This window comes from Triplophysa rosa, linkage group LG5, assembly GCF_024868665.1.
Source record: "Triplophysa rosa linkage group LG5, Trosa_1v2, whole genome shotgun sequence".
NCBI classification, from domain to species: Eukaryota; Metazoa; Chordata; class Actinopteri; order Cypriniformes; family Nemacheilidae; genus Triplophysa; species Triplophysa rosa.
This window is the reverse complement of record NC_079894.1, coordinates 10,190,593-10,213,925: the sequence shown is the minus strand read 5'-3', so window position 1 is coordinate 10,213,925 and position 23,333 is coordinate 10,190,593. Positions and strand designations below refer to the sequence as shown.

Here is a 23,333-nt window from a genome sequence, read left to right as displayed (position 1 = left end):
GGACATCCTCCCCGGCGGGCGGACGAGCGGCTGATTCATACTGCTGTTTAAACGGAGCGCTCCAGCAAACATTACGCCATTGAAGTGGGCTGTGGTGTATTTTTGAACTCTCATCACGAAGAGACATCACGAACGCTCGTGTGAATACATTTTTTGGTCTGTGCTTTCTTTTTTTTAGATGTTACCAGACTCCCACGGGGGTGCTGCAACAGTTCTTGAGGGGAAAATATTACTCATAATTGCTTACAGCAAACGAGAATGGAATAATGGCTCTGGGTAAAGGAATAGTTGACTGAAAAATGAAGATTCTCTTAAATTTACTTGTTCTCATGACATGACATATTCCGAAATGTTCTAAAAAGGACAATCACCCATTAAAAAGTAGTCCAAACAACAACAAATATTTTCAGCTTATTTTGCAAAATTGAAATACATTATGGTGACACGTCAATAACTTTAAATATAATTGGTTCTCTTAAAGGGACAGTACACCCAAAAATGAAAATTCTGTAATCATATACTGACTCACCCTCAAGATGTTTCCAAACGGTATAAAAATCTTTGTTCTGTTGAACACAAAAGAAGATATTTTAAAGAATGTGGGAAACTAAACTGGAGCACCAATAACTACTATCTTAGCTTTTCCCTACAATGGAAGTCTATAGTGCCCCAGACTTGTTTGGTTACGAACAATCATCCAAATATCTTTCTTTGTGTTAAGCAGAACAACAAAATCTACACAGGTCTGGAACAACTTGAGGGTGAGTAAATCATGACAGAATTTTCATTTTTGGGTGAACTGTTCCTTTAAGTGTCTTGTGACTAAATATGACTATTTGAAGTTACTGACATGTCACCACATAGAACTTCTTGATTTCAATTTTTATTTTGGTTTTCTAAATGTGACCCTGGACAACAAAACCAGTCTTATGGGTCAATTTTTTGAAATTGAGATTTTTACATAATCTGAAAGCTGAATAAATAAACTTTCTATAGATATATGAGTTGTTAGAATAGGACAATATCTGGCTGTGATACAACCGTTTAAAACTCAGGAATCTGAGAGCGCAAAACAATCCAAATATTGAGAAAATTGCCTTTGAAGTTGTTAATCAGGGGCACTGTGGCAGACCATCCACTCACAAAAATAAAGTTTTTATATATTTAAGGTAGGAAATTTACAAAATATCTTCATGGAACATGATCTTTACTTAATATCTTAATGATTTTTGGCATAAAAAAAATCTATAATTTTGACCCACACAATGTATTTTTGACTTTTACTAAAAATGTTCCCCTGCTACTTAAGACCAGATCCGGGGTCACAAATATAACGAGACTTTAAATTCACTTTAAATTCAAGACTTTCATTTCTCCTTGAGTTAATCCTAAATTTTATGTATTTCTCTCCAACATATCTCAGTTTATTTCTTAAACAATACAACCGTTCATACTATACTATATGTATTAAGAACTAAAGAGAATCCATTTTAAAGTTTACAATCTGTGCATTTATTCAGCACATGTTAAAGCCTTTTTCACAGAACAAAATACACATTTACATGTACTGTAATATCAAGCAAAGCTTGATGAAGTCACATAAGGACAATACATATTATGTTGACGTGTTCTGAATGTATTCCCAAAGCTTTCCAGAAATGTCACAATAAAAGTATCGTATCTGTACTGTCAAATAAATACTGAATCTACCTTCTTTAGCTCATCATCAACATAATGAACTATTGAACGGATTTCTGTATGACTTCATTCAATAGAAATGCGATTTGCGTAATATGCACATAGCAGCAACTTAGCAGCAACTAAGCAGCTGCAAGAGCAAAGAACGATAGAGGAAAACATGTCAAAAATGACCGCTCTGATTTTAAAACACTGAATATTTTGTTTCAAAACAGGCTGCATGAAGTAACATCGAAACGCAGGGCTGATGCTCATGGTGGTGCAAATGTGAGAAAAGACGGTACGTTATTTAACATGGATGACTTATGTGCTGTCTACAACATTCATCAAGTTCAATGCAGTCTTTCAGACAACCAGTAAGCAAACAGCACTGCAAACAAACCTCTTCCAAAAGGTCAAAATGTGTGGCAGTTAGTGCAGTTCAGTTTTAAACTGAAATGTAATTTACAGAAAGTAAAAACACAGCCAGCACGTCATAGAGGAAGAGATAGCAGGTGAAACTCAAAGATAATTTAATAATAAATTGTCTATATTTATGTATATTTATGTTCTCCTAGCCAATGATTTTGAAATAACTACAAAAACATTGCTTCTTTGTACATTTACAGCGCTTTCGCCTTGATTTTAAATGATTTTTGGCAAAGAACTTCTGCGTCACATTAAATCATCTCACCTTTTAAAGATGTTCTATGCAATTCAAAAACTGGATTTTTACACTGTAATACAATCAGCTTCAGCAAATAAAGAATGCGTTTAAACTGTTTACATTTCATAAACACCCTACTGTTTACAATATAAGTCCAATGCTTACCATTGGGAGGGAGCCCTCCAATCAGAGCTCCTCTGCAGAACAGGCTTACTTGAGTCAGTGTCCGCCTGACAGGGGCATCACGAAAAGCACTTCCCATCTCATAAATAAGTGCCATGACCTTTCAGGCCGTAATGAAAAGAGGGTCCTTAGAAGGGCATGCCACCAGTGATCTGCCGAGCCACCTGTTCCTCCGTAGACTCCTCCTTCTCACTGCTCCGCTCCCTGTTCCAGTCTTTCAGGCCTTCTGGGAGCGAAGTATCTTCGTCCATGCTCCCAGTTCCCTCAACAAAATCTTCATAAGTTGACTTTTCAGCAAAAGGCCTTCGGCCCAGCAGCTCCACCATGTCGTTCTTATCCAGCACCTCTTTCTCCAGTAGACGCAGTGCCACCTTGTGGTGAAGAGAGAGAAGTTACTAGACAAACTTGTTTTCTTGAGACATGCGACAAGAGTGATGAGAAAAACAAATCAATGCAAAAAGCATGTCAAATGTTCTTGAACTCAATCTCCTGCTGTGCTGTACCTTCTCCACCTCTGGTTTCTTCTCAGTGAGCAACTGTGTCGTGTGCTCATAGGCCATGCCGATGAGGTTCCTGACCTCAGTATCGATGAGGCGAGCCGTGGCCTCGCTGTAGGGCTTCTCCAGAACCATCTCTCCTTGACGTGGCAGGTCAAATGACACCTGTCCCACTTTTTCGTTCATGCCAAACTGCACGATCTGTAGACAAAATGTGTGTGTCAGTGAGTCACAACACAGGGTCATAACAAAATAATTGTGCATACGGTATATAGGTTAGCCAAATAAATAGTAAAGTGTTAAAAGGACATAAAATGCTGTATTAAAAAAGTTAGTGCATTTTAGCTTAAATGTATCTGTCACTTAGTTAAAATGGACAGATTGTGTAAGATGCCCTTATACTTGAAAACCATAAATAAAACGTATAAAATTATATATTCATTAAGATATAACGTGATCTACCTGTGCATATGCACTCTGTGTAACCTTCTTCAGGTCGTCCTGTGCCCCCGTGGTAATGCGGCCAAAAAAGAGCTCTTCTGAGACACGCCCACCCAGCATCATGCACATCCTGTCCAACAGCTGCTCTTTGGTGTACAGGTACTGCTCTTTAGGCAAATACTGTGCATAGCCCAATCCCTTCCCTCGTGGAATAATGGACACCTGAAATAAACCAACCAATTAATGGTCAAGTTAATAGTGAGGCTGAGAAGCCGCAGGAAGGTTACAAGAAAAAGTCTGTGTATTAAAATAAAGATGCATAAGATGTTTTTTTTACTTTAAGGAGGGGGTCAGCGTGCTCAAGGAACCAGCCAGCTACAGCATGACCAGCCTCATGGTAAGCCACTGTTTTCTTCTCTTCAGGTTGGAGCACCTGTGTTTTCTTCTCAAGACCTACACATACAGAGATCGTTTCGACTTTTACTAAGCACAATGCACATGTTGTGAATGTATCATTTAAAAACTAAAGTAAACTTCTGTCACCTACCTCCGATTACTCGCTCGATGGCCTGCTCAAAGTGTTTTTGGTTAATGGCATCGGAAAGATGGCGGGCTGCGATTAGCGCTGCCTCGTTGCACACGTTAGCAATGTCCGCACCTGTCAAACCAAGCAGTGAAGTTTAGTTCACATCACTAACTCAGAACACAACACAAACTGTAATTTATTCAAACAAGTCTTTGCTTGCCTGAGAAACCAGGTGTTAGGGCGGCCATTTTTCTTGCCAGCGCTTCTTTGTCCAACTCTGCTTCCAGCTTTAGTGGCCTCAAGTGTACTTTAAATATAGAGGCTCTGCCTTTGATATCTGGTGGCCCTGTAAATATTATACATTACATAAACATGTACGTCACTAAAAACTTTCTGGTTGTGTATAGATTCTCTCCAAGTTTCAACAGTATAATAGATAGGAGAACATGTGTATCTACAGTATATAAGGAATAAAAACATCTAAAAGAACATTTACCAATGTATATCTGCCTATCAAAGCGTCCTGGCCTCATCAGAGCTGGATCTAGAATGTCTGGTCTGTTGGTGCCTGCTAGCACCACAACATTGCTAGCAGTGTTAAATCCTACAAGACAAGTAAAATTAGACTATAAGGAGCATTTCAACATAATGCACCACTTCAGTTTTGCTGTGTTTATTGTTATAAAACCAAGGTATCATTAAGCAATAGTTAACCCCCAAATTTTTATTTTCTCATCATTTAATCTCCGTCTTCTACGAAGTACAGCAAAAATATATTTTATTTGTATATTTTTGGGTAACTTATCACCCATATATATTCATGGAAACCGCTGTTTGTCGGATACATACCATCCATCTCCACTAGTAACTGGTTGAGTGTGTTCTCTTGTTCACTCTGCCCACCAAAGTTGCCTCTACCTCTCTTTCGTCCTACAGCATCAATCTCATCTATGAAGAGAATGCATGGGGCATTCTTCCGGGCTAAGACAAAGAGATCCCGAACCTGTAAAAAGAAAATGCATTAAATACTATGAGCAAGGTACATTAAACAAAATCATATCAAAAGCTTTCAAACTAATATACTTACTCTGGCAGGCCCAACTCCCACAAACATCTCTAAGAATTCTGAACCATTGACCGTGATGAAGGGGACGTTGGCCTCGCCTGCCGTGGCTTTGGCTAGTAAAGTCTTTCCTGTGCCTGGGGGTCCTGTCAAGATGGCTCCCTAAGAAGCAAGATGTTGATTGAATTAACATTCATTACTGCTGTTCTCTTAACAATGCAACTTTATGCAATGTGGAAAAGTCATGCAATACCTTTGGAATCTTGGCACCCAAATCCTGGTATTGCTTTGGGTTCTTAAGAAAGTTGACAAACTCCATGATCTCCAACTTTGCCTCCTCACAGCCTGCCACATCCTTAAACTTGACGTCGATCTCATCCCTAAGCACTTTGGCAGTGGTCTCACTGACGCTGAAGAGACCACCCATTCCTCTCCCGGGCCGGCCCGCACCTGCTGGCCCTCTCCTCAACATGAAGAGCAGGAACCCAATGATCAGTACAGTGGGCAACATGCTAAGGAGGAAGGACCTAAGAACGACAGAAGAATAAGATTTGAAATTGAACATCTGGTTCAAAGTCCTTTTTTTCCAGAGATCAAACCATGATACACATTTAACTTCTTATCTCACCCATCACTTTCTGTGGAATAGACCACTGGAAGTCTATTCTCTCCTTCGATACCCAGCTCTAACTGAGCAGTCTCCAAGTTCCTCTCGAATGTGTCCACGCTGCCAATGTTGAACCACACATATTGCTGTTTGACAGAAAGTTGAAAGAAAGAAACTGGGTAATGTGTTTGATTATATGATCATTGCTGACAATGCCTTTATTATTAAAGACTACACAAAAATAATAATAAACATGATTGTACAATAGATAACACAAAAACTCACCCCATCAACTGGAGTTTTACCAGGGGTAAAGATGACTTTTACAAATCGCTTGTTTATGACCTCCAACCTGTCAACCTGCAAAAGATATGATGTATGATATCGCGGGTCAAAGTTTATTCACACTGTAGCTACAAATAAACATCACGTAAGTCGACACAATTGATGTAATATTAAAAGTAAATACATACCACTCCTTTAGCAAGGTAACCGTTTACAAAATCTTTCCAGGTAACCTCTCTTCCACCATCCCGAAAGAAAAAATAATACGTGACAGCTGTCCAGAAGGCCGTGCCAAACAAGAAATACATACGAAACTCTTTATCATCCCATGGGACATCACCCTGCATGAAAATGAAGGTCTTTAGGAACTTTGCAAATGATTCACAAACGTATATGTTGGATTTTTTTAAACCCCACTTTTACTACAATATATGTAAAGGAAGTAGATATTATTGAAATATGAAGTTATACTTGTTGTGTAACCAACCTGTATAATGAATTATAATAATCTATATACTACTACTATAAGGCCCAGTTTCACAGACACGGTTTAGCTTAAGCCAGGACTATGCCGTAGTTGAATTAAGATATTTATGTCGCTTTTATAAAAATGCCTTAGAAGAATACATTACTGGTGTGCATCTTGAGACAAAATAATGGCACTGATATATTTTAAGATATTTCTGGGCAAGTTATATTCAGTTAAGACAGGACACACATTCATTTTAGTCTGGGACTAGCCTTAAGCCTTGTCTGTGAAACCGGGCCAATGAGTTTAACCTTTTGAAGACGGCTGAACCATGTGGATTCATCCTTCCTTCCGCCTCTTTTCCCTCCTCCTCCTGCTCCACTTCCTCCTCCACCAGTGGCCTTCTGAGCATTGCTTGGTTTGGCCTCTGAGTTAAAACAGACATACAGGCATTGTACATAAAACACAGCTCTGCATAGTGATTAATCCACTTACAGGTTATGAGAAAGATTACCTTTGACTTCTCCGTTGGATGGCTTGGCCTCACCGTTTTTTGGACCACCATTCTTACTACTTGGAAAGTATTTTTCAAACCCTTGAATACAATCAGAAACGCAACAAGGATGAGACTCAATGAATGACAGTACCGTTGATAATCTGAGGATTTTGTAATTCACCTTTGGGGGGTTTAGAACTTAATCTTCTGTATGTGCCCAAGACCTCAGAGAGTAAATATCTTCTGTCTAGGGCAAATTCTCCAACACCTGTAACCTACAAAGATAAACATATTCAGCTGATCCACAGGAAACAAATTAAACATTAGTTTAACATTAGTTTTTCTGAAAAGCTGCTTTGAAACTATGAATAGTATGAATTGTGAAAAATAGCCTTAATCTATAACAATTGCTCGACTATAGTTTATAAGGAATTAGAGGTTCCGTTTTAAACACATATAGTAGCCTAATATATACTGCAATTCGATATCAGTAATTTACAGTAACGCATATAGGCAACACAGACTACACAGAACAGTAAAAGCATTAGACAAGCAATACTCTTTATTTATGGAAGGATAATGTTCTGGAAGATGTCTTTGTTGGGAACAGACAATATAGCAAGTCTGAAGAACAGTGACATAACAGCATCTAACCGCGTTACTCAATGCAATGTCACTCAGGCCGACTCTTGTTTATTAATTAACGTTACATCTCCGCGTTACAGCCTTTAACTGTACACCAGAGACAAACAAATGGATGCCATACGTTATAATATGTGTGTTTACGATAAGATCACATTCAGAGAAATAAAGTCAAGTTGCTCATTTACCGATTGCACACGGTTTGTTGATCTGACATTTGACAGCAGAGCGTGGAGAAGATTCCTGCAGCCTCGCGACATATGCAGATATCGGTGTGCCATTGTGGCACGTGCGCTTGTGATGCGAATCAATACAAACAATATAAACAACACAACATCGGAGGAAAAGTTTTCACAACATGAACTTGGAATGTAACGCTTGCCATTCTAGACAATGTACTTCCGGTGCACGCTGCTGATGACGCGCACACTGGTTAACCCGTTGTGGTGCAGCGTGCGTACTGTATATTAAGGTAAAATATTTATTTTCCTTCGTTTTCTTGCTATTTAGAAAAGAAACTGCTGCATCTTTAGAAAACATCGGTTTACAGAAAATTGGGGAAATGTGCATGCTGCCAAATAGCATTACACAGTTAGTAGACAAATAAATGTATGTGTCCTATGGTGTGACAGCAAACATGTAGAAAAAAACGAACAATGTAGATAAATCTCTTTTATGCTGTTTATTTTATAAATATAAATATTCATAATAATTATATATTATTAACCGTTTGTTTTCTAATTATTTGCTGTCACACCATAAGACACATGATATGGTTTATTTGCGTGTCCAAATTGGGAAATTAATAATTATAGTGTAAATTATTAAGTTGAATAATTATGTTATTAAATAGTCCAATAGGCAGATATGTGTTGGAAAAAAGAGATCAAAAGATATACATTACAATAAATGTTAGTGGGGTGTTTAGTGTAAACACATACTTATGTTCATCATTAGGGGGCGCAATACACCTTTCTTAGGGCATCAAATCAAATGGAACCACAGACTTTAGTTTGATAGAAACATTTTTTTGCTTATAGTTATTATAACTGTACATAATCTATAAATAATTGTGTGTATTATTTGCAGCATTTCTCAAAAGGAATATTAGGTTTTTTTAATAGAGTTAACCTTTTTATTTCTAATTAATTTATGATTTGTCAAGACTGTGTGGTCAGACTTAAATGGCCCCAGTATTTATTCAGAAGGGTCACAGCAGGGTCATAGCAAAGGACGGAGCTAAACACAAACAGAAATGTGTGCCGTTGCATGAAGCAACACGTTTCTCTATTCTTTGACTTGGCATTGCATCCTGCCCAACTGGAATGTTCACATTCTTGTTGAAATGTTAGGTTGTCCCGTTAAAGGGACCAAATCCTCAAAGAGCCAAAGACCCCATATAATAAATCATATATGTCCTACTATAATTCATATGATCTTAACACTGTGTAGTAACTCAAAACTTTAACAACCATTATCACATTATGTAGAACTTTTACCTTTAGATCCCTCTCTCACTTGCAGCAGGCCAGGCACATTGAAATGTAAGCAAAAGTGTTTCTGTAGACTTGTTAACACATCGACATTAAGTGGACTTTAGTTATAGTGGAATAGCAGAGGCTTTGAAAGTGGTTGATGATACAAAGAATCTTTGCAGAATGAATATTTTGTGAGCATACCATGCATGCCCTCTTCCCACATAACCATAAATGTCTCTCTGTTTCCCACAATCACTAACATGCATTGAGACTTTCAACTATTCACAAACAGAAACTTATTGGACACAATGCCATTGCAATTACAGCTAAATATTGTTTTTGAATGGCCATATTATGTTGTTTTTTCAAAGTAACAAAAGTAAAAATGTAAACATTCTAGAATTATAGATTTTTTTTGTTTAAATCCACTTATAAATCCACAATAAAACATATTAATCAAACCATTATTGTTTCCTTTACCTACATATGGAAGTCTGCAAAATGATCATATGAAATATATTCTTCTGATCATAATTCAATGTAGGGGTATCCATCATTCAAATAACATTTGCTTTAACATTTCTCTCTAAAATATGATTTAGACCAGAAATACTATTGTAGCAGAGGCGGACAAAAACAGATCGTCTGCATACGTATCCAGGGCCCCTTCAGCACAGAGATGGATTTGGGAAATGTTGTCTCTTCCTGAGACTGCAGATTGGCCTAATGTTAAAATGCACTCATCCCAGAGCTGACACTGCTCTCAGGATAAGCCAGCCATGAATGGGACTGCTGATTGGCACAACTGCAAACAGCTACTACATGATTTTTTGTTGTTGTATTGGGGCCAAGTAAATACCAAACTGATACACAGAGTGGAAAAGATGACAAGACATTTGCTTCCATAAAGCCTAAAGAGTTCTGCATGTTTTTCTACAGACATTTCTCGATCATGTATTAGTCTGGGCAGGTATTTTATCTTTGAAAGCTAAGATCTTTGCTCTGCCTGTAGGATGTAGATGTTTGCATGTCTTGGATTGTACCAATAGCGAATACATGGCAACAGGTACTTTTAACAAAGGGACAAAGCTACTTTCTGATCATTGAGGGGTGACACTGAGAAGTGATAAAGGGAGAATAAAAAGTCATTTTCTACTCTTCCAGTCCCACAAGTGAATTCTGTATGTTCAACACTAACAAACATTACACTGTTGTAAGAATTATAGTTCATTGAAGGGGACTTTCCTCGAAAGTGACAAACAATTCACAATACAGGGCACGATTTTGTGACATTAGCTGAGTAATAGAATATCAGTAGGATTTATTCAAGTTAATTCTGGCAAAAACAAATCTGTGTGCTACATTAAAGGCATTTCATTGCGACATTAAAGTGTTCCTTGATCACTATCAGTCTGCCAAAGGAATTCCCCCAAAAGAAGATAGTATTTTATCAACCTCTTACTCATAGCCGCTTTACATGAAAACCAAAGAAGAATTAATAATGTGAACTGATAATCAACACTTTTAGGAAGAGAACCCAAAACATCAAGACAAATACGTGTCAAATGTCTCATAGGACTGTATGCAGGGTCCAAAGGGATTTACAGTTTTTTACCTGTGTATTTGTTGGATTGTGCATTGCATTATTAGCACAAATGTCATGTGTCCCCATGGAACACACATAGCTGAATGCACTGTAAGTCAGTTAAAGTGATAGTTCACCCAAAAATGAAAATCCTGTCATCATTTACTCACCCTCAGATTGTTCCAAACCTGTATAAATGTCTTTGTTCTGCTAAATAGAAAGAATATTAGTAACCAAACAGATCTCAGCCCCCATTGACTCAGTAAATAGGGGATGAAATCTGTTTGGTTACTGACATTCTTCCAAATATCTTCCTTTTTGTTGTCACATTGTGTTTATCCCTGAGGATGCACTGTGCTTTCTTTTTGCAGCGCTGGGTTCTCAAATGCAAGCTGCTTTGGATAAAACATCTGTCAGTGCATAAATGTAAAGGTAAAAAATAATACTGCTCAACTCAAGACTCAAGAGTAGTTTAAAAAATTAGGGAGTAGACTCTAGAGTAGTAAAGGAAATTAGGGGAGTGCTTCCACAAAGGCAATTCTTGCTTACCTGTGAATGAGCTGATTGACCCACTTCGGTAATAATAAGTTATGAAGTGACAAATATACTGACTTAAAAAAAACATGCACACTAAATATTACCTGACATTAAAAAGCAACTTTCACTCAGGAATTTCAAAAGAGAAGAGGATTACTATTTGCTGTCTTTTCTACATTGTGTCCCTTTAAATGATAAGTAAGAGGAAATGCAGTCCAAAGTGGAAGGATTTTATTTTTCATTCCCCTGTACGGTCAACATACAACTTTCAAAATCCACTTTACTTCTGCAATGCAACATAGTTCTAACTGAAACATGATATTAAACAAGAATGTTGAGTGAGACGGACTTCTTCTGAACTAAAACATTTGAGTTACACCACAGCTATGCAACTAGATAAATTGTTATGCCTCAAAAACAGACCTTCACAGATCTGCTTGTTGTGTATAAGTTCTTATAACCGATTCGATTAGTTTTTATTATCAAAAATATTTTGAACAATAAATCTTTGGACTGTCAGTCTGTGCTGGATTTGTCCCGGCCCCCTACAGGCAGCTTGAGGCACTGCACGCAGCACTTGAGATGCTGAACTAATGGGTGGTTGGTGAGGCACTAACTACATAGGGGAGTGGCTCATCATGAGATACTTTATACTGGGACGATAGCACCCTGCGGCAGGTAATCCGTACCTGTGACGAAAGGATTTTCGATTTATATCCGTTTTGTTAGTTTGTTCCTCTCTTGAACGGGTTAACTGTGCGAAGTTAAATGTTATTTTTCTGCTGACGTTCAGAACATTGGATACATTGTGTACAACGAGGATAAAACAGTCTGCTGTTTTTACGAGAAATGGATTCCAACGGTATTGCTGATAAACAAGGTAAATTCTGAACGAAAAATGAAACTTAATGAGTTGAAATTAAATGAAAGTGATTTATCGGTGTTTGTGCGCATCAGAAGTCAATCGACTAACGTCTGAAAGTTGAGTTTGAGAAGCGTGAATGTCCAGACCTGTAAACCTGCACGCGCTCTTGAGTTCCAGCCACGCGCAACTTGATGTTAACCGCTGCTTGTTAAACACGATACTTTGAAACATGATGCATGCAAAGTTGTGTTTATCGATGTTGCATTTCGTGTAAACGTTTTAGATTGTTAAATTTAATTTTACTTTTTATTATTATACACTTCACAATTATTTTTTATTTAGATTGAGTTCAATTTAGATCAGTACCTTTTAGAATACTTTAAAACTATTGCAAAGCACAGATTTTTTTGATCAGCTTTTTATTTGTAAAAGAAAAAAACAGATGAATGGCTACTGCTAGTGTAGTGTAAATAGAACGGGCATTATAGTCATGCCACACCCTTAGCAGTTGTATTGTCATTTGTTGGGTGTGTTTGTTCATCTTACTACAGTGCTCCAATTTTGCAGCTATATAGTCAACTGCATTTTCTATTGAGGATGAGGGAGAGGTTTCAATAGCCTGAAGCAACATTCCGTCGACTGTCTCGCATAACATATCCCTTTCATTACTTCAGTTCCTCTACCTGAAAGTCTGACAGATTGTGGGTTTACGCACTTCAAATAAATGTTCAGCTTCATTGTTTAAGGGTTACAGAAGTTCATAATCAAATAATAAAGACAAAACCCTGGTGGTGATGTGTTATATAACTTGAGTCACATTTGAGTTCTTAAAAAGCACAATGGCATTCAAGAACATGCTTGTTGTGTATAGATATTATCTGTGTTATCCAGGTGGATCTTGACGCCAGCTGTATTTGTGGCACGAATATACCAAACCTGTATGACTTTCTTTCTTCAGCGGAACACAAAAGAAGATATTTTGAAAAGTGTTTGTAACCAAACAACACTGGCCCCAATTGACTTTCATTGTGTGGACACAAAACCACTGAAACATTTCTCAAAATCTTCTTTTGTGTTCCACAGAAGAGAATTAATAAATAATGACAGAATTATTGTTTGTTTTTGGATAAACTGTCTTTTTAAAGGAGACATCCATTACTTTTTCCCTTATAGCAGAGTTATTCTAACCTTGAAATTATAACGGCCTGAATATCTTCAGTGCAGATACGCTCTTCAACCATTACCTCACTATGCAAGGTGTAGAAAGTAGAGCCGATCATTCAATCAGTTATCCACTAGATGGCGCCATTGCTCGTCGGCACAAATAATAGCAAATCCCAACAGGTATTTCCCTACCCTAGACGTTTGCGTATTGGTGCTGTTTTGTGCTTTCATAATTAGTCGTATACATTTAACTGTGTTAAGTTACCAGTCTTAACGTGTTGTTTTAGTTTTATCAGCAAATTTAGCAGCGAGTCATCGGATCAGACAGGCGCACTGTATCGCTCACTACAATGACCATTACTCTAGGAATGAACTTTGAATAGTGCACGCCCCTAATCCCTAGATAAGCGAGTGTGCGAGGTACACAGTCATCGGGTTATGATTTCGGCTGCCTTTTCCACAAGCTGATTTCATTTCTGCGCGGAAAATTCACACCATGCAGTGCGTACGAAAACAAAATGTACGGAGCAAGTCTCAAGAGTTATTACACAGCGCGCACGGCAAGGCGAGCGCGAGCGACAACATGAGGCGGCTAGGTAAGAGTATATATCTCGGTATTGTCGCATCTCTTGTGTACGTTTTAGCTATGCTTTCTAACTTTAATTTACAGTTGTAATATTTTATACATGTTGGTTCATTGGCCAAATGTTGAGAGATTGAGCCGCTTTAGTAAAAAATACATATGGTTACTGTATCTCAAATCCGCCTACAACGCATTTTGGACATGGGTCTCAAAATGCTTTCTAGGTAGTCAGGTTACTAGTTTACAGCTATTGTCTTAAAAAGAACAGGAGCAAGTCACACCTGTTGATTCATGCTTGTGTGTATATTGCCGCTAAATACACACCACGCCTAAAACAATGGATCTTTGCTCAGGCTATTTGACCTAATAGCTCGACTTGGTCTGTGTCAAGTGTCCTGTTTTCAAGCAATTACGGCGGTCTGTTTTATTTGCATACGTTTTAAGCCACGTTCTATTTCTCAGCGTGTTGACTCATGAAAGGGTGGTTTCCTTCCTTATTTGAGCCATACCGTGACTATACAATTCTTTTGTTTGTTTTGCTTTCATGCAAAAAGGATGTCATGATCCACAAATCAGGCGTCGAAAAGGAAATAATTACAGCTTTGAAAAGATGAGCGGTCTTGGTTTTTCTTCCTCCCATTAGGTTTGGAGGGTGATACAGACCTGCAGTTCTTGCTGAATGGAGGGGATCTTTTGAAAGTGCGCTCAAACTCATGGAAAAAGAATCGCTACTACAAGCTGCAGGAAGACTGCAAGACAGTGTGGCACGAATCCAAAAAAACCTTTAAGTCCAAACAGACCTGTGAGTAGAAGGATGTTGACAGGGGTGTGGTAAAGCCAGCCCTTTCTTTGCATGTGTGGAGTGTCTGCCCACCTGTCCTGCATTGACCCGTATTGTATTTTGTGATGTATTTTAGTGAGTGTGTGATGTTATCTTCCATCGTTTAGTGTTATTTTGCATATTAATCCTATTTTAATCGTGATAACGATTTATGCTTCCCACAATTAACTGAGCATAATCGTTGTGATATTCATGTTTTAAATGCAAGCACAAAACATTAAAAAAAGGTTGGAAAATCACCGCAAAAGCTTGTAACTTTTAAACTGCCACTTCACAGCAAATACACATTTTTTCACTGCATTTCTATTATGAAGGCTGACCAATGATTTATAAACGAAAGACCAAGAAATCCAAAAAGGAGTAGCATGGTTTCATTCCGAAGGTCACAAAATGTATATTTTTGTGGTGGTGTGTTTAGATGATTGATTGCGGTGTTGAAGACGTTCAATGGCAGCAGATTATAACATATTCATTGGCTGTAAAGTATATAGGCCTAATAAACATGCGAAATTAAGTGAAATTAAAAACAAAAGTTCTGAACTGTCAAAATAATCGTGTTTATTAACTGTGATAAAAATGTTGATGATCATTTTACCCATGATCGTGCAGCCCTAGCTTTGCATAATTGTTACATGATTTATAATGCTGGTATTTTAGTTCAGGTTACAGTACAGGTTACAGTGATCATTATATTTGTTTATTTAGAGAGGGAAGTCATAGTCGGTGTGTTTGCTTTATATTGCTATTTGTATTTTCCTGTGTTCCAGGGTACATTATCACAGCTTGCTTAATGCATTTCTCAATGCCTTTTCGTTTTAAATGAGAAAAATCTTGAGATTTGACCTTGATTTTCAAATGAGTTTGCTTATCAAAAGGCATCGTTGAAACTGACACCACTTACATACTGAGAGACCCAGAGATATATTGGCATGTTGTGGTCAATGCTAGGGCTGTCACGATTATTAAATAATCGTCTCATCGCGATTGTTTGACCTCATCGCGATGATTTCGGATCATCGCAATTATCGCACATCTCTATAGAAGACACTAGGGGGAGCTGTAGTGCATCTGCATATTGCATATTTTAGTGTATATATTGTTACTAAAGCATGGTAATACTTGTAAAAATGTACCACCACAACACAATCACTTAAAAAAATAAATAAAACATATACAAATTACCTGCAGTACAATTTAATATTATTTAAGCAAATCTCAGTGTGAAAACCAGTCTACCAAAATTTCATTAACACACAAGTAAAATTTTACTGTAGTCTTGCAAGTGAGAAAAAAACAGACTAGAAGCTTTTCTATGACTGATAGTATTTTAATGGTGGCTTCAATTCACACCTGATCAATTTACTTCATTTACAAGTATTTGGTGGTTGTATTATTGACAGGTAAAAGCCTAAACCTTAATATATGATGACCCAATTTTTTCCGATGTATTTCCAAGAAAAAAACATAGTCTTGTATTCAGAACAATATGGTCGTTTCAATCGCTGAATCAAAAATGAATGAGAATTAAAAGTCAAAGCTCAAAAACAGACAATTAATCGTCATAATCGCCAAAGCCCTAAAACAGACAATTAATCACCATAATCGCAATGATTTATTAGACAATTAATCGTCAATCAAATTTCATAATCGTGACAGCCCTAGTCAATGCCGTATAAAATAACAACCTGGGGCATCATGAAAACCGAGTTCACTATGCTCTTATTATTATGTATGACGACCAATATACATATTTTTCCATATGCATATTGCCATCCAGACATGTGATACAGGCAGGCCTACGTGTAACTGCAAGTCTAAAAACTAGAAAAGAGGATTTTCTTACAGAAACTGCATCTTAAATATATAGCATTTACCTTACCCAACTTTTGCTTCTCCAGAAAATATGTCATGATAAAGGAACAGTTCACCCAGAATATGATAAATAGATATTTGAAAGAATGCTTGTAACCAAACAGTTTTGGGGCACCATTGACTTCCATAGTACAGAAACTACTATAGTCGTCAACAATACTGTTTTAAGTTTCCCATATTCTTCAAAATACAGAACCTAGAATTTTATAGAGTTTTGGAACAACTTGAAGGCGAGTTTTTTGGGTGAACTATCCCTTTAAAGGGGTATATTTTAAACACAGATGCTAATTAAGCATTTTACAAAAGCTATAATAAGACTATCCATCATTTTGAACTAGTTTCTGTTGAGGAAATTGAGGCGGTACGAACAGGCCGACAGACTGAGGGTTTGAAGAAGTACACAGAGGATGCAGTGGAGGGTCGAGCGTTCTCCATTCTGTTTAAGGGACGGCAGAAAAGCCTGGACCTGATCGCCAGCTCTGACGAGGAGGCCAAGAAGTGGGTCAGCGGTTTGGTGAAGGTCGTATCAAACACGAACAATCTCACCCCGCAAAAGAAGACTGAGCAGTATCCTTCTCAAACCCCTAAAGCTTTTAGGTATGATTAAAAAATCTTAACTAGATGGTGGTCATATATTGTCCTTACATCAGCGCTCTAGCTGGATCTACAGCTGCATGCGTAAAGCAGATAAAAACTTGGACAAGAAGATGAGTCCTAAAGAGCTGAAGAGCTTTCTGCAGCACATGAACATTGAGGTGGATGATGAATATGCGAAGATGCTCTTTGAGGTATTTATTTTTAATAACGCAGAATACATTTAGTTTAGTGTAAAATATTGTTGAATTATGAGTCAATAAGCTACATGTTTTTGATATTTGTAACCCTGCCCCTGTGAAAACCAACCTAACAGTGTAGATAACTGCAAAACGGCACGTTACATATAATTCTCTCCTTTTAGAAATGTGACGCATCCAATTGCGGATACCTGGACGGAAAGGAGATCGAGCATTTCTATAAAATCCTGACTCGGAGGGAAGAGATCAACGTCATCTATGGAGAATATGCAAAGACGGGTGGTCTCATGAGCGCCGCTGACCTGCAGAACTTCCTGTTGAAAGAGCAGATGGAGGACGTGTCTCCGAGCGATGCTCTTCAGCTGATTGACAAATATGAGATTGACGAAAACGGTAACTGTTGGATCTGACCCTCAGTTTCAGTTCGTTATTCAGCTAAAACTGCACCGCATTCATTTCAGAGAAGTCTCGGGAGTAAGTTTTCTGTGTTTAACTTTGCAGCCAAAGCCAAACAGTTAATGACAAAGGATGGCTTCCTAATGTACCTGCACCACCCGGAGGGCCTGATCTTTAACCCGACCCATAAAAGTCTTTACCAAGACATGAACCAGCCTCTCAACCATTATTTCATCTCTTCCTCTCACAACACATACCTGACGGAGGACCAGATCAAAGGACCCAGCAGCACTGAGGCTTACATAAAGTACAATATCATTTTACTGTAGTTTGATTGTGATAATAAACCCAAATTCAGTCTCTCTGTGAACAACTAATGTAAAGTTGCCATGTCCTGTTCCAGAGCGCTTGTGAAAGGCTGTCGCTGTGTCGAGCTGGACTGCTGGGATGGATCTGACGGCGAGCCTGTCATTTATCATGGACACACTCTCACCTCGAAGATCCTCTTTAAGGATGTGATCAGAGCTATTAAAGACTTTGCCTTTAAGGTATAAAGATCAAGGCTAATATTTGTTGTGGGACTTGAAGAGCTTTTCCGCATGTGCCTGACTGTTAACAGTCGTTTTATTTTTGAACAGACGTCTGAATATCCTGTGATCCTGTCTTTGGAGAACCACTGCAGTGTGGAGCAGCAGCAGATCATGGCTCAGCACATGATCTCCATCCTGGGTAGCGCTCTGGTCACCAAACCCCTCGGCGATAAGATGCCCACATGTTTTCCTTCGCCTGAGGTTAGCGACAGGATACACATTTTTTTGTAGGGCCACTGATCTGCTTAGCTCAGTAATATCCTGTTACTGTTTGCTGCACTCTTTATGGTTGTTTTATGTGCCACTGTATTGTCAATGCCAATTGCAAATCAAGTATTTGTTTAAAGCTTTTAAAACGATCAAGCCTTTGAATAAACCAGTAGGTGTGGATTGGCCAGTGATGATTTCTAGCATGTCTCAACAAGAGATTGCTTTTCAAGTTTTGTGCGAATGTAAGGAATGCACGCAGCTGGTCTCTTTTAAATCACCTCAGTATCTCAAACTATGTTTCAGACATTCAGCGATATTAATTACAAATGTCCTTTTTTGTGAACACAACACTGACTCTTAGCATATACCCTGCTCTCACACAGCACAAATATGACATGAAGCAATAGCAAAAGCAGAGCTATGTGATGATGTTTACTGTTCGGCGGTGACCTGCTTTCAAAGCTTCACTGAATTGCTATGGTGACTCGTATGCTGCTTTGCCTGCAGGGGGATGGGTCATTATCATAGCTTACATAACATTTGTTTTCCATTCCCTGCAGTCAAGGTGTGGCCTTGGTCACTGTCACAGTCAACAATAGAACCACTGGTCTCCTCTAGGGTTTCATTTGCGGAAGCGGTTTCCTAAAACTACTGCTTAAGAAACAACTCGCTGTTCTTCTGCTTGTGATACTACATTCAGGATGCAGCGAATATATTGTGTGGTGAATGTACATTTTTATTTTGTAAGTGATACCTAGGGACTGCCACTCGCTTCACTTTTTGTTGCTTTGCAAGTTAAATGGACAAGTTAGTGTAAATTGTTTCCAAATGCCTTTTGTTAAAGAATTTAAATGATCGGATGAAGTGGAGTCGCACATGACTTCCCAGTAAATATAATTGTTTTAATGGTGAGTTAACGTTAAATTGGTTTTTCTAAACATTAGTTCAGCATTAAAGGTCCAGTGCATGAAATTTTGCGGCATCTAGTGGTCGGGTTTGCGAATTGCAACGGCTCACTCCACTGCTCGCCCCTCCCTTTCTAAGCACTACGGTGGCTGACACAGGACAATGATGTCATCACGTTTTCACTTCTTTGCCAAAGGAGATAACGTATTTACAAAACGCGTTCTGTAGAAAGTAGAAACAACATGGTGAATTCCATGTAAGGGGACCCGCGGTGTATGTTGATAGAAATAGCTCATTCTAAGGTAATAAAAACGTAACGCTTCATTATGGAAGGTCTTTATACACCTCTCATAGTTATGTATATTATATAGAATTTCTGTCAATAGATCCTCCACAAAATAACAGGCAGCACCTTTAACTCAATTATGTTTACTGCCTGGGTTATGTTTGATATAATGTTGTTTAATATTCAGATTGTATTCTGTCCCTATTTCTTCTAGGAGCTAAAAGGTCGGTTTATAGTCAAAGGGAAGAGACTGGGCAAACTTGAGGACACGTTTTCAGATGAAGCTAAAGCAGCAGATGATGGAAGTGTAACGGAGGAAGAGGACGATGAGGAGCAAGAAAAGTCTAAGGTAAGCTGGTTTCTGCGATCTCTCTCTCTCTTAACGTGCACATATGAATGTGGAAAGTTATAATTTGCAGACTACACTTTCCCCGAACAGACGTCAAAGTCACTGAAGTTAGCGAAGGAGCTGTCGGATATTGTCATCTACTGCAAAAGCGTTCACTTCCACGGGTTTGAAGATTCTCGGGACAAGCAGTCCTTTAATGAGATGGCCTCCTTTAAAGAGGGACAGGCTGTAAAGCTGGCAGAGGACTCTGGTATGATGTCATGACTCGATTAACCGCACAATATAGACATGGACTCTGCTCAGCTGCACTGATTTATGACTTTATTATATGGCTTTACAATTATGCGTTTGATAGCTGTTTGTTTTCAAAGTGACTTGCAGTGTCAGTATCTGAGATGACCTTGGTTTTGCTGTGCATTTTGACTGTTCATTTTCTTATGTAAACACGCATTCTACAACAAATAAAGCAAGTATAAGTGTAAATGGAAAAAGACTGGGATGCAAGTACACAATATTCATTTATTTTTCTCTGTCACAGCAAATGAGTACATCAGTCACAATACAGACAAACTCAGCAGAATTTATCCATCTGGACTGAGGGCAGACTCTTCAAACTATAATCCTGTGCCTCTGTGGAATGCAGGCTGTCAGATCGGTAAATCTGATATCGATTGCTTATTCACCATTCTCTTGCTACTAAAGAATGAAACTAGCGTACATTCAGTATGTACTCAACAAGGCTAGTCATGGTGCAGGATGATGTTTACAGGGTCAACACAGTCATGGAAACCTGATAATATAATATCCTCCTGACACCGTGCAATTCGTTTTTGTCCACTGTGGTTGAAATGGGTCTGAGATCTCCAAGTCAAGCACAATTGACACAATCTAAGTCTTACTGTTTAGTCAAGAGGACATCTTGGGCTTTTTGGGGACGACAGACCGCACAGACTTCTTTTCTAAATGGCTACACAAGCCTACTTTATTTAATGTGTGTTGTAGTGGACATCAGGATTTACTAATTCCTGTATTTTTTATACATAAAAACGTATATGATATCATTACATTTTGTAATGAAGCAAGACCCGATTTCCACTACAGGGGATGTTTTTTTTGTTGTAAAGTGTTTCTTTTAACCAACATCTTTAAATTTGGTAAATAAAATCTAAATGTCAATTATCCAAACTTTTTCTGGGTTTCAGGAGGATAACATTTAATTGATTTTAAAATATATATTTTATAATATAATGATATACATGATTCTTCTATGACTATAAATTACAACGCTTTTAAATATTTTTTTCTAACTATGCACAATTTAAAATGTAATTGGCTATGAACTGCTTCTTTTCAGTGAAATCTACACTGCAAAAAATGACTTTCTTACTTATTAGTCTTTTTTTCTTATTTTCCAGTAAAAATGTCAAAAAAATCTTGAATCAAGATCCAATTTCTTGATGATCAAAATGCCCTAAGAAAATAAGTCTTCGTTTTTAGTCAAAAAATATGAAATTTCAGTGAATTTGTTCTTAAAACAAGCAAAAAAAAAATCAGCCAATGGGGTAAGAAAAATAATCTTGAATTAAGGTTTACCTTTTTCTTAGTCGCTCAATTCAAGATTCTTTTTCTTACCCCATTGGCAGATTTTTTTGCTTGTTTTAAGCACAAATTCACTGAAATTTCATATTTTTTGACTAAAAACAAGACTTATTTTCTTAGGTCAGTTTGCTCATCAAGAAAATGCATCTTGATTCAAGAATTCTTAGTCTTTTTTTCTTGTTTTCCAGTAAAATGTCTAAGAGTCATTTTTTGCAGTGTAACATTTATTTTTTGAAAGACATTTTATAATCACGAATGACTAGGAAAATGCTAACATTCAAGAGGTATGAGAACTCAAAGCACTAATCTCTTGTTTCTTAACTCTTCAGTGGCCCTCAACTTTCAGACGCCCTGCACAGAGATGGATCTGAACCAGGGACTTTTCCTTCAAAATGGTCAGAGCGGCTATATTCTAAAACCTTCTTACCTGCGGGACCGAGCCACAGAGTTTGACCCCATCACTCTCACTAGAGGACCGTGGTTAAAGCAAAAGATTCTTCACGTGATGGCAAGTGGACTTACATCACTTTTGGACTGATTATAAGCGTTTTACACATGAACCTTAATGTGAAACACATTTTGCTTTTGTATTTATATACTGATGTAACATGTTAAACGCCATTACTGTTTGTCAGGTGATCTCAGCCCAGCAGTTACCCAAAGTAAATGAGAGGAAGCACTCCGTTGTGGATCCTTTAGTTCAAGTGCAGATTTATGGTGTGCCAGCAGATACGACCATGAAACAAACACAGTACATTGAGAATAACGGTATAATATTTTGTAGACTTCTTAACAGTCAGCATGCAGAGAAACACAGGCTTGTGCATGTCAGCTAAACGGACTTCTCTCTTCTTTCAAGGGTTCAACCCCATGTGGAATGAAAACTTCCAGTTTGAAGTGTGTGTGCCGGATCTAGCACTAGTGCGCTTTTTGATCGAGGACTATGATTCTACATCAGGCAATGAGTTTATTGGGCAGAACACACTTCCCTTCAACAGTCTGAGAAATGGTGAGTGTTCGAATCACTTTCTGTATGAATCACATAGTCAAGTGCATAATTTCTCTGCTCTTAAGGGGCTTAATGACTTGTTTTACCACAGGATACCACCATGTGCCACTGCTCAACAAGAATGGAGACCTGCTTTCCTCGGCTGGGCTTTTTGTTCACATCATGGTTGTTCATTCTGAATAGCACACACATTAGCACAGCTCAGACTGAATCAGATGTGATCTTGCGCATCACCACATTTAACAATGCAGGCATATCTTTTTTAACTGGTCGACTCTACAACAAATAAGGCAGCTCTTAATATTAATGATTTTACTTTTTTTAAGCTTTTTTTAAGACGTGCAGTACAGCAACTGCATATGATGATCTCAAGTTCAACTACCACATTTTTTACTTGTAATTTACATTATACATTTCTGTATGCTATTTGCACTACAAATTAGCATGCTGCACATTCATATTCAATCTTGACAGTCTAGTGTTTTAGATATCCATTTTTAGCAGAGGAACAAATTTTCCAGCTTTGTCCGATCTCACAATATGTTCGTAAACCTGTATACATTTTTTTCTTTGTCTTTTATGTAGCTTTTATTTCATAAGGTACTGTGTCATGCATCTATTGGAACATTTAATAAACAACTTGCAAAGTCAGTGATTCTAATGAAACTTATTGTCAACTGTACACTACCTTGTGAAAGATAATAAACATAAGTTAT

General features: G+C 37.9%; 2 protein-coding genes across 3 annotated transcripts; one reads left to right on the top strand and one right to left on the bottom strand.

Annotated features, from left to right (window-relative positions):
* Positions 1-1,488: 1,488 nt before the first annotated feature.
* On the bottom strand, positions 1,489-7,964 carry afg3l2 (AFG3-like AAA ATPase 2). The gene is made up of 17 exons (XM_057333207.1): positions 7,742-7,964; positions 7,093-7,186; positions 6,930-7,010; positions 6,727-6,842; positions 6,135-6,287; positions 5,947-6,021; positions 5,683-5,807; positions 5,308-5,581; positions 5,079-5,216; positions 4,841-4,994; positions 4,488-4,595; positions 4,212-4,337; positions 4,013-4,123; positions 3,803-3,918; positions 3,487-3,687; positions 3,031-3,225; positions 1,489-2,898 (listed from the first exon to the last, which is right to left on the bottom strand). The coding sequence occupies exons 1-17, from the start codon at positions 7,832-7,834 to the stop codon at positions 2,656-2,658; spliced, it is 2,403 nt and encodes an 800-aa protein (XP_057189190.1). The 5' UTR covers positions 7,835-7,964; the 3' UTR covers positions 1,489-2,655.
* Positions 7,965-11,805: 3,841 nt separating this feature from the next.
* On the top strand, positions 11,806-23,333 carry plcd1b (phospholipase C, delta 1b). 2 transcript variants are annotated; one of them, XM_057333209.1, is made up of 15 exons: positions 11,806-12,033; positions 14,409-14,567; positions 16,817-17,045; positions 17,137-17,266; positions 17,437-17,665; positions 17,774-17,975; positions 18,072-18,216; positions 18,307-18,459; positions 19,875-20,009; positions 20,100-20,259; positions 20,548-20,664; positions 21,938-22,116; positions 22,244-22,376; positions 22,468-22,617; positions 22,709-23,333. In XM_057333209.1, the coding sequence occupies exons 1-15, from the start codon at positions 12,003-12,005 to the stop codon at positions 22,798-22,800; spliced, it is 2,244 nt and encodes a 747-aa protein (XP_057189192.1). In that variant the 5' UTR covers positions 11,806-12,002; the 3' UTR covers positions 22,801-23,333. The 2 variants fall into 2 exon arrangements, with proteins under 2 accessions (XP_057189192.1, XP_057189191.1); XM_057333208.1 differs by lacking the exon at positions 11,806-12,033 and adding an exon at positions 13,437-13,778.

Excerpts from the sequence above, each read along its gene's own strand:
- afg3l2 (XM_057333207.1), bottom strand. The coding sequence starts at position 7,834 with ATGGCACACCGATATCTGCATATGTCGCGAGGCTGCAGGAATCTTCTC. Across the intron at positions 5,582-5,682 it reads TATTCCACAGAAAGTGATGG|GTCCTTCCTCCTTAGCATGT; the intron begins GTGAGATAAGAA and ends TGTCGTTCTTAG. Across the intron at positions 3,919-4,012 it reads CATCGAGCGAGTAATCGGAG|GTCTTGAGAAGAAAACACAG; the intron begins GTAGGTGACAGA and ends CTGTATGTGTAG.
- plcd1b (XM_057333208.1), top strand. The coding sequence starts at position 13,679 with ATGCAGTGCGTACGAAAACAAAATGTACGGAGCAAGTCTCAAGAGTTA. Across the intron at positions 14,568-16,816 it reads CTTTAAGTCCAAACAGACCT|TTTCTGTTGAGGAAATTGAG; the intron begins GTGAGTAGAAGG and ends ATTTTGAACTAG. Across the intron at positions 17,976-18,071 it reads AGCACTGAGGCTTACATAAA|AGCGCTTGTGAAAGGCTGTC; the intron begins GTACAATATCAT and ends GTCCTGTTCCAG.